The following is an 11,319-nucleotide window of genomic DNA, read 5'->3' as shown; positions in this document are numbered from 1 at the left end:
GCCTCTGGCACTGCAAGAGGAGCACACCAGCTTCCAGGGGCATAGCTCACTCTGGGCCAGTGCTGTAAACACAGGGAGGAAAGGCTCTCAAAAGCAGCCTGCAGCTTCCACTCCACCTTGGGATCCAGGATCCAACAGGGGACACCTGAACTCTGAAGGCCCCTGTGAGCAAACCAGTGTCTGAGGACTGCCATGCATGTGTCACTCGGGAATAATCACTGTCACTCTGGAATCTCTTCTTGGTTTGCATCCTCCATTTCCTGCAAAACAGACAGAGCAGAGAAGAGCCAGCTTAGAATCCTTCTGGAGAGGATCTTTAGGAGTTTTGGGGGTAAAAAAATTGGGGTTCATCCACAAGCCACAAAAGAAATGCCCTTCCCCCACCTTGGTAGTCCAAATCGTAAATAAGGGGCATAATCCAGCAGCGAGTTCTCCTGCATAAGCCGCACCTTAACAATGAATGGAAATACATCGCTCCCATTTATTTCAAATAGGGGTTTGCAGCAAAAAACGTCCTGGTGGTTTATGCCTACACTGCTACTAAGTCCAACACTTTTGTATGTTTATTTCTGGGGGTATTGCTCCCTTGACTTCTGCTTCTAAATCACACAAGCAGCAGCACTGACGGCTGACATCAACACACAGTCTTAGAAAGAGGGAAGCCAGCTCCTTTCAGATACTGTGCTGACCCAGTGTTCTGTTCCCCATTGTCCTATCTAGGATTGGAGGTCACATGTGGCAGGATAAAACAGGGGTGCTTACAGAGTGATTTCATCCCTTCCCTATCCATGACTACTAGTTATGATGGCTACATGCTGCCTCCAGACTCAGAGGTAGTATGCCTCTGAATACCAGCTTCTGGGATGCAGTGGCAGGAGAGGTATATTTGCCTTCATCTCCTGTTTGTGGGCTTCCAAGGGGCAGCTGGTGGGCTACTGTGGGAAACAGGGCCTTTGGCTGGGCCTTTGGTCTGATCCAGCAGAGCTCTCTTCCTATATTCTCATTTACTTCAACCCTGATAACGATTTAAGGACAGTTACAGAACAGGTTGCTGTGCTAGTGATTAATATCCAAGCCTACAAAATGCTAACCATATAACTACAACTTCCTACGTTTGCCTTGATAGAAATATTTCCTTGCTACTTTCAATATTCCGAGAATGTAAGAACTGCTTTGGATAAGACCAAGGCCCAGTATTCTGCTTCCAACAGTGGCCAGCCAGATTCCTTAGGGAGCCCACATGCAGGTTATGAAGGCTATGCCCTGGCCACAATATCCAGTATATCAGCTCTGTTGCTGTGTGGAGGTTCTGTTTAGCAAACACGAATAACAACTGCTGACAGACCCATCTGCTATGAACGTGTCTAATACTATTTAAAAAGCCTGCTGTGTTGCTAGGAATCACCACATCTCACTGCAGAGAACTTGTCACAGAGTGCACAAATATCTGGTCAAAGAAAAATCTGCCCTGAACCTCCTATTAATCAGGAATCAGCTTCATTAAATGCCTCTAAGTTCTCTACTCCTCAAGTCCTGATTTTATACACCTCTAGCAAGCTCTGGTCTCAAGGCATGAAACAGCCATCTTGCAGAAGGCAAGGAGACCTGGGTGGTCCGGCCAGTGCCTGAAAAGGGGATCACTGGAGAACCTCATGTATGCTGCCTTAGGTTCCAATATTGCCTAATGCTGAATTTGCCTTGTTTTGTTTTATTGCTGTGGCAAGACCCGTTCTCTGAAGAAAGAGGACAACATTTCTATACTAGGAACACTCCATTCTGATACAGTATTTCTTTTCATCTGTATTTTGGAGTGTTTTTGCTAATCCTTCTACCACGTTTCAGACTTCTCCTTGAAGAGACACTCTGGGGAAACTCATGCCCATTCCTTGTGGTGTAACCTTCTCATCCAGCCAGGACCAACACAATCCTTCTGTCTCCCATACTTATGCTATCGCATGAACTTAGACAGCAGTTTTCCACAGACTGTCCTCCCCCACCCAGCCCAGGCTTCTTGCATTTCTTTCAGAGCAAATGACTGTCAAATGCTCAGTTTCAGACTGAAAGCTACCAGTCAGTCAAGTGTCTGATTTCTGGTTTCCCTCCTCTTAGGCAAGAATCCAAGTTCTCCACATGCCCCTTTGCTATCCCCTCTTGTGCCTCACTTGTTCTAGCTCCTTCTCTCTTTCCCTCTCTCTCTGTAGCTCCAACTCTTCTTCCCGTCGCCGCTGCCGGATTTCGTCAGCTTCAGCCCGCTCTTCCTGCTCATAGAAATCCTTGTCGAGGCGTTCCAGGCTTGGGAGCAGCACCAGGGCCTCCATCCGATAATCCCCTTCATCTGAACAAGGATTGTCTAGCAAGACCAGGGCTCGTAACATGGGCAATGCCTGCAGTTTGGTCAGTTCCTGGAGCTGCACAACTGCATTCCCCCTGCATCAATAGGAAATGGATGGGATGTTTCTATTACAAAATGAAAACAATTATAAGAAAAACAAACCAACAAATCTGAACTGTTAGAAGTACAAATGGCACAAAAATGAGTGAGTAGACCTATATATTGATAGCTTCTGGGACCCCCCCTATTTAAAATCCTCAGTATTACAAAGCAGACAGCAGACTTCCATTGAGTGCATTGCACACACTCACATACATTTACACATTCACCTTGGAACCCATACCAGGGTGAGCTAAGAATGGTTGTGATCCTTTACAGGTACTTCTGTTGAAATGCCAAAGTTTGCACTGCTTGGATAGATTGCTCCTGCTCAGAAACACAAAAGCACCTGCTGGCTGCTGCTGTCCAATGTCACGGGTCTCTGATTTTCTGCCACCAGCATTGCTCAGTGATGCTAGGCTGAAGAGCTGCAATTGTGTTATTTTGAGTGGCTTGCTGCTAACTAAGAGCACATTCGTGGCCCTCAACACCAGCCCAGTGCCAGAGGTAGCTCAGTGCCAGGCGGAGTAGGGTTACTGCTGGTGGATCACTGGTGCTCCACTGCTCGATAGTCACATGGACCACTGGGTGGTGGAGAGGTGGGTGAGGGCATGGAGGAGGCAGGGAGGAGGGGGGAGGGCGGGGAGGAGGTGTTCTGGGGGAAGGGAGCAGGGAGGGAGCGGGACTAATGGAGCTCTGCTCCACCGCATCTGGAGCCTCTGTGTCCAGAGGCCTCCAGAAGGGCTGCCACAGGCCAAGGGCAGCCAAGGGTTGCCACAGAATTGAGTAGCCTCATTGTGGGGCTACTTCCCTTACCCAGGGGAAGGGGACTTTTGTTGCACACAGCATGCCGCAGCAGCCGTTTTGGCGCCATGGCAGTCCCTGAGCAATGGGCAGCTCAGGATTGGGCTGCCCACCTTTATACAAGCTGGTCTCTGGCTTTTCATCTGCCACCTAAATTATTCCATACTGGAAAGAAAGTGTTTTGCAATTAATTTTATTTTCAAAACTTTCAAATGATTTTATATCCATGTTGTCCCCCTGTTCCAAGTTGCACCCAGGGCATCCATCCTTATTGCTTCCTCACTCTAGTCACACTACTCAGTCCACAAATACCTCAGGGAAAAGAAAGTTAGGATCACATCTAGAGATTTTCAGTAAAGGTTAGTGTTTGCAGGGTAAATAGTTGGATATGACCAGACACTACGTTTTCCCCAAGTCACTCTGCTGTTACTTATAAGTGTGATAGGACAGTGCTCCACACCTCTGGTGAAGGTTTGGTTCAAGGGAAAACCTACCGTATGTTCAGGTACTGAAGAGATTTCATATGTTCTGAGAAGCCATCCAGAGTTTCAAGCTGATTGTCGCGCAGATGCAGAGTTGTGAGCTGTGTCATCTTCTCTAGACCCTCTATCTGAGTAATGGAGTTCTGGGCCTGGGATGAAAGATATTGCAGAATAAGAGGAAGACCAAGTGCAGAGAACATGCACTTTCAGTACATTCCCACTCTTTCCTCCAAGAGAGAAGAGATAACCAGCAACCTCTTGTCATCTGAGGGAATTTCTAAACCAATATTCATTTTCTAGCTGCTTATCATGGCTTCCTCTAAAGAAGCTTGGAAAGCTTTAGTGGTGGAAATTCTTTGTCAGAGAGGCCTAGCTGTCCTCATGGAACCATAGTCCTCCAGGTTCTGATTCAAATGCATTCCGTAAGCCACACCAGCTTTGGCTGATCTAACGGTCAACTCATTCGCAAAGTGTAAGCCAGAGACCACAAGCAGGGTTGGAGGCTAAAGATATCAGGGAAGTTAAAGCATCTGGCTGGGGTTCTGAAACTTAGGGTGCAATCATACACACTTTCCCATTGAACACAATAGGACTTCTAAGTACACAAGCATAGGAGTGGATTAAGGCTGCAATCCTAAAAATACTTACCTGAAACTAGGTCCCACTGAACTCAGTGTTACTTACTTCTAAGTAGACATAACTAGGATTGGGGTGAGAGTCACCTCCACTGTTGTCTGAAACACAATCATGGTGGTGACTGAGGACAGGTTCACTTACCAGATATAGATTTTTGAGCTTGGGGAGGCAGAGTCCAGCTGTAGACTTTAGGTTGTTACTCCGCAACTCTAGTGTATGTACATTGGATAACTTATCTGGATCCAGACCGGATATTACTTCAATTTCATTCCCTGGATGAGATTGATCAGAGGGTGATGAAAAAAATTAATTGCCCTAGGGTTCTTTTCGGGGGGGGGGGGGAGGCCTTTAAAGTGAATCATGAATGCACACACAAATACCCACCTTTCAGGCTGAGGCTGGCCAGGCGTGGGTGGCTAATGCCATTGGTGTCCTTTATGTGGTTGTTGGCAAAGCTGGCAATCTGCAGATATGGCAGCTCATCCATGCTGGCGCTGGTTAGCCGATTGCCATCCACTTTTAGCCACAGCAAATGTGTGAGACATGCCAGTGGAGACAGGTCCTTGAGCATGTTGTCAGACAGGTCTACATACCGTAAGTGGATAAAGCTTTGGATAAGAGTGATGTCTGTCAGTTCCCTGTCACAGAAAGAAGATGGGGAACTATTATTCACCAGTATCAGATTTCTAGTACTTGTTCCTAACTTAGCCCCATTTTTCCAGGAAGGTAGATAGTTAACTAATCCTTTGCAGGCAGACCAAATACCCTAGAATCTGGAAAGGGAGGACAAGTGTTGATCCAAGTAAATTTGCACTCACTTTTCTCTGGCTTCAAATTTCACAAACGCATGAGCCAGACCATTGCCAGTTTTACACAATAGCGAGAGGCCTTCCTTCATGATCTCTTCAGTGAGAGGATTTGAGACTTGGGGCTAGGAAGAAAAGAAGCATGTTCAGATAAAGAAAGCAGATAATATTAATACTGTTGGGATACAACCCATATATTCTACACTCTGTACCTTTAGATTTGCCATTGAAATAGGAGATGAGGCAATGGAGGCTTTTCTCCAGGCATCTCCCCTCAAGTTTGTCCACTCTTCTCACACCAATTGTGATACACCAGTGGAGCAGCAGAAGAGGTTGGGGGTAAAATAAGTGAATGACATCATCTCCCAACTCAGCAGCAAATGTAAAAGGCAGAGGAAATCTCTGAGTTGCAATATGGAAATCCAGGATTCTTTTCAGAGCACACAAATAAAATCAGCATCTGCTGTGCTTTTCAGAGATGTCCTGAGTCTAAAAAGGTGCAAAAGAGGACAACCAAAACGATCAAAGGGCTGGAGCACCTTCCTTATGACAAAGATCTACATCATTTGGGACTTTTTTGGGGGGAAAAAAGGCCTTTAAAGTGGAACATGATGAAGACCTACAAAATATGCATGGTGCACGGGGGAGGGGGGGAGAGAGAGAGAGGTTTTCTCCCTCTTTCACAATACTGAGACCAGGAATTGATTGGCAGGGCATTTACAATGGACAATAGGAGCAACATCTTCACAGAGCACATAATTAATCTGTGAAATTCCATGCCACAGGATGTGACTAGCTTGGATGGCTTTAAAAGGGATTGGACAAGACTATGGAGGGCAGGTCTATCAATGATTCTGATGCTCGATGGCTATGTGCTTCCCCTAGTTCAGTGGTAGTATGCCTCTGAACATAACTGGCAGGGCAGCAATGGTGGAAGAAAGGTATGCTTTTGTCTCTTGCTTGTGGGCTTCCCAGAGGCAATTAGCTGGCCACTGTGAGAAACAGGATGCTGGACTAGATGGGCTTCTGGGCTGATCCAGCAGGGCTGCTCTTATGTTCTCACAGACACACACATAACATCTAATCAGGATTAACCTCTCTGTACACATTCCTCCCCTTTCCCCAGTTTGTTCCCTTTGCTTCTTACTTATTTCTAGAGACCAGGATCATAAGCTGCTTTGGGCAAGATATTTATCAAAGCACCCAATACAATCACCAGCCAGCTGCAGTAAAGTCCTTTTAAGATGCCCTTTTTGTAGGAAAAGAAACCACGTGCTTACATCTCTCTTACTGATGTTGATTTATTTAATGGTTCTGGAAAAGGCCCAACTTGGGCAAGATTATGCCTTTTTCAGTTATAATATAGTAAATAATATTTACCTCCTCTTCTTCTGGTGCTTCTTTCTCCTCTTCCTCCCCTTCTCCCTCTTCTCCCTTATCTTCCACCTCTTCCTTCTCTTCTTCAGCATCATCGAAATCATCATCAGGTTCATCATCTGACATCTTCAAAGGCTAGTCCTTTCAGTCTAAAACCAAGATGGAAAGTGAATCTCAGCAGCTGGCAAGAGAGAGACACCACTCCTGTGGAATACAAGGGTACCGGTTGCAAAAGAGAAAGGACCCTCTTTTAGAGGGCACCCTACAGGTCAGTGGGTCCTTAGTAACATGAACTTGGGGCTTTGTTTTTAGTGGAAGCCCTTGCTCTCTGGCTGGAACTGTCCGATCACACTTGTCAGAGACATCCAGCAGAGGGCAACCAGGGTTTTGAAAGGGATATAGATCCATATCCCTCTGTCTTGGTCCTCTTTGACAATGCCAGGATGACATGGAGTGTGTTCAAAGGAAGTGCATAAAAAGGGAAGGCACCACTTGACATGCAGCTGGACTGAGTGAAGCTGCACCTGAGTGAAGCGGCACTTCTCTTTCACACCAGTAGTAAGGGTATAGTAAAGGTATAGTACCATTCTGCAGCCTCCTGCCTGTGCACCAAGTAGCTTGCCAAGCAGCCAACCCCAGACATGTAGATTCCTTCAGCTGAACCACCTATCCCTCCATCAACCTATTTGTCATTAACCCCATCCCTCCCTTTGTGTGTGTGGGGAAGAGAAGAGCAACCACAAACCCCACACCACCACCGAGGCTCGCAGCGCCTGCAGCAATTGGGGCCAGGCAAGGGCAAACGGGAGAACGTTTGTTACTTTCGTTGCTATGGCCACATTGGAAGCCCGCGAGGAGGTGGAAACTGTTACTAGGAGCCTTGCTCCCCTAGCAACCGCGGGATGATTGACAAGTTCCTCCAAGATGCAGAGGCAGGGAGGGGAGAGCCCAGCACTGAAGCTGAAAAAGTGGCCTGCAAGCTGATTGGATAAGAGGGCCGCGTGGTTTGAATGGACAACTGGAACATGACTCATCACTAACCTCATTTAAAGGGATAGGACAGAAGCAAAGCATGATCAGAGGAAACATGTTCACATTCCTCCATCTTCCTCTTAGGCAGCAGAAAATAGGCAATGCCTAATTTAGGATCAACCCAAAAGTAACAAGCTTTTGAATCCTATAGGTAGATACAAAGGGGGACAGAGTGCCTATACCAGTGATTTTCAACCTTTTTCATCTCATGACGCACTGACAAGGCACTGAAATTGTCAAGGCTCACCATCACTTTTTTGACAATTGACAAGGCACACCATGCTGCTGGTGGGGGACTCACATCCCCCAATGACCCTATTAATAAATGACCCTCCCCCAAACTCCCGCAGCAAACCAGCAGACCATTTGCGGCACGCCATGGCACAGTGGTTGAAAATGAACATAAGAACAGCCCCATTGGATCAGGCCATAGGCACATCTAGTCCAGCCTTCTGTATCTCACAGCGGCCCACCAAATGTCCCAGGGAGCACACCAGATAACAAGAAACCTCATTCTGGTGCCCTCCCTTGCATCTGGCATTCTGACATAGCCCATTTCTAAAATCAGGAGGTTGTACATGCACATCATGGCTTAACATAACATAAGAACATAAGAACAGCCCCACTGGATCAGGCCATAGGCCCATCTAGTCCAGCTTTCTGTATCCCACCAAATGCCCCAGGGAGCACACCAGATAACAAGAGACCTCATCCTGGTGCCCTCCCCTACATCTGACTTAACCCATTCCTAAAATCAGGAGATTGCGCATACACATCATGGCTTGTACCCCATAATGGATTTTTCCTCCAGAAACTTGTCCAATCCCCTTTTAAAGGCGTCTAGGCTAGACGCCAGCACCACATCCTGTGGCAAGGAGTTCCACAGACCGACCACACGCTGAGTAAAGAAATATTTTCTTTTGTCCGTCCTAACCCGCCCAACACTCAATTTTAGTGGATGTCCCCTGGTTCTGGTATTATGTGAGAGTGTAAAGAGCATCTCCCTATCCACTCTGTCCATTCCCTGCATAATTTTGTATGTCTCAATCATGTCCCCCCTCAAGCGTCTCTTTTCTAGGCTGAAGAGGCCTAAACGCCGTAGCCTTTCCTCATAAGGAAGGTGCCCCAGCCCCGTAATCATCTTAGTCGCTCTCTTTTGCACCTTTTCCATTTCCACTATGTCTTTTTTGAGATGCGGCGACCAGAACTGGACACAATACTCCAGGTGTGGCCTTACCATAGATTTGTACAACGGCATTATAATACTAGCCGTTTTGTTCTCAATACCCTTCCTAATGATCCCAAGCATAGAATTGGCCTTCTTCACTGCTGCCACACATTGGGTCGACACTTTCATCGACCTCTCCACCACCACCCCAAGATCTCTCTCCTGATCTGTCACAGACAGCTCAGAACCCATCAGCCTATATCTAAAGTTTTGATTTTTTGCCCCAATGTGCATGACTTTACACTTACTGACATTGAAGCGCATCTGCCTTTTTGCTGCCCATTCTGCCAGTCTGGAGAGATCCTTCTGGAGCTCCTCACAATCACTTCTGGTCTTTACCACTCGGAAAGAGTGTATTACGGCTTGTAACCCATAATAGATTTTTCCTCCAGAAACTTGTGCAATCCCCTTTTAAAGGTGTCCAGGAAAATGGCTGGCCTATACCTTTAACCACTGTATAGAAGAGGGAATTTGGGTGGGTGCAGCTTTTTAGGCTGCTATCCTATGCACACTTTCCTGGGAGTAAGCGCCATTGACTAGAATGAGACTTACTTCTGAGTAGACATGCATAGGAGTGGGCTGTTAAGCCCTTCCATGTTGCGAATGGTTAAGGTATAGGCCAGGGCAGATCCAGTGTTTGTGCTGGGGGGGGGGCATGAGCACTACCAACTCCAGAGCCCAAGTCAACCAGGCAAGTAGTCCTGGGCTCTGGGTTGAACCTGATGGCCTACATGGCCAAGGTTTGCTGGGTGGGTAGACCTGGGCTCCCACCTGGCCTTGAAGTCCAGGTCTATTGGGTGGGTAGACCTGGGCTTCCATTCCAGCCAATCTTGCTGGCCCTCCCCCCCGAGGGTGTTCCCCTCGCACCCAATTTTGCTCCCCAGCCCAGCAGGTGCCCTTGCATACTGGCAGACAGTTTGGGGGGGCCATGCACCTATGGCCTCTCCCTTGGATCCGCCCCAGTATAGGCACTCTGTCCCCCTTTGTATCTGGTCACCCTACCTACAGGATTCTTCATCAGGCTTGATGGTGAACAGAATTTCCAGAATAAGGTCCTTCCTTCTTCCTCCCATTGCAAAACCTTGGTCACCTCTTGCTTTGATTGCTGCAACCTCCTCTTCAATGGTTTTCCCATTGGCTCATCTTTGTCCTCTCACTTCCAACCAGCCCTCTGCTGCTAAAGCTTGTGGCCTCAACCATTTTGCTCGTGGAACTGATCATATCATTTTTCCCCCTTGAAAATGCAATTGGATGTTCAGAGACTCAAGGCCATCATCTCAATCGTGTCAGTCTGTCTATCAGTCATTTTGTGGAAGTATTCAAGTCCGCTTCTGAATAGGTGCACTCAACAGATTTCCATGTTATTCCACCATCAAACATGTGCCCCCCCTCCCTAACTGGGCAAAGAAGTGCCTTTTAAAGTGGTGCCCTCTTATAGTTAAAAGGTGGAATTGCAATTGGACAACAATAAAACCCGTCTGAAAACATCAAACCCATGTGATAAAAATATTTGTTCTTGCTCTGAGAGGAAAAGCAGTGTGATATACTGTACTGTATAGTGCTGGAGTAGGACTGAGGAGTTCAATCCCCCCAGCCATGAATCACATGACCTTAGCCTAGTCACTTTCTCTCAGCCTAACCTACTTCCCAAGGTTGTTGTGAAGATAAAATGGGATTGGGGAAAACCATGTATACCACCCTGAGCTCCTTGGAGAAAGGTGGAATATACATGTAATAAATAAACACGTTCAATAATCTCATGCGACCGTGTTTTTTTCAGGGGGAGATTGGAAGTGAGTGAGCAATCTGCCTTCTAAGAACGTTTGTCAGTTATCTAATTGAGGAATCTCTGAAAACAAGCTTCCATGAACAGCCCAGTTGTGAGGTTGGCTGGAGGCAAACTGGCAAGTGATGCCCTACACCTGCTTGCCCAATCCTCTTCTCCTTTGCTCTTGTCTCTCTGAGAGGAAGATACTACTTCTTGAAAGGTGGCTGAGAGTGTGCGTGTTGGGACTTGGGAGGGGAGAGGCCTACTGGAATTTAAATTAACTTGAATACAGAAACAAATGTTTGCAGTGGAAAGACCCAGTTCATGAGTTCAGCTGAGCAGTTAAAAGTCTTTTGCCCTGGCAATGGTTCAAAGACATCAGAATTTTGTTGTTCTCAAGTGTCACTTGCATTATCCTTGAGCGTACCCACCAAGCAGATTGTTTTTAGGACTCAACAAGGTCTGGAGGCTGAATGTTCATTTGAGGCCCCCCTTCCTTCTAACTACATGGTGTCAGTGTCCTTTTCTCAATTGAAGTGTACAGTTTGTCAGTGGTGACATGTCTTCCACGTGTGAGGCCCAGGGAAAATTCCTCCCCGCCCCCAGCCTACTACCAAAGTTTGCTCTGTTCAGACAAATGGATGTGCTTAGTATTTGCTTTTGTTACTGTTTGGCGTTGACTTTTATCATGTGCTGTTTTTATTATGGATAAGTCGACTAAAAAAATTTCCCCTTCCTCTTTTGTAGAGGAAGGA

General features: G+C 46.8%; 1 protein-coding gene across 1 annotated transcript; it reads right to left on the bottom strand.

Moving 5' to 3' along the window:
- Positions 1-34: 34 nt before the first annotated feature.
- LRRC23 (leucine rich repeat containing 23) lies at positions 35-7,406 on the bottom strand. The gene is made up of 8 exons (XM_066616752.1): positions 7,282-7,406; positions 6,540-6,685; positions 5,172-5,284; positions 4,738-4,991; positions 4,495-4,625; positions 3,730-3,866; positions 2,163-2,427; positions 35-260 (listed from the first exon to the last, which is right to left on the bottom strand). Exons 2-8 carry the CDS (start codon positions 6,660-6,662, stop codon positions 222-224), a joined length of 1,062 nt encoding a protein of 353 aa, XP_066472849.1. The 5' UTR covers positions 6,663-6,685; positions 7,282-7,406; the 3' UTR covers positions 35-221.
- Between the last annotated feature and the right edge of the window lie 3,913 nt (positions 7,407-11,319).

The sequence above is a fragment of the Tiliqua scincoides genome, chromosome 2 (genome assembly GCF_035046505.1).
Source record: "Tiliqua scincoides isolate rTilSci1 chromosome 2, rTilSci1.hap2, whole genome shotgun sequence".
Classification (NCBI taxonomy): Eukaryota; Metazoa; Chordata; class Lepidosauria; order Squamata; family Scincidae; genus Tiliqua; species Tiliqua scincoides.
This window is presented reverse-complemented; position numbering and strand designations above follow the sequence as displayed.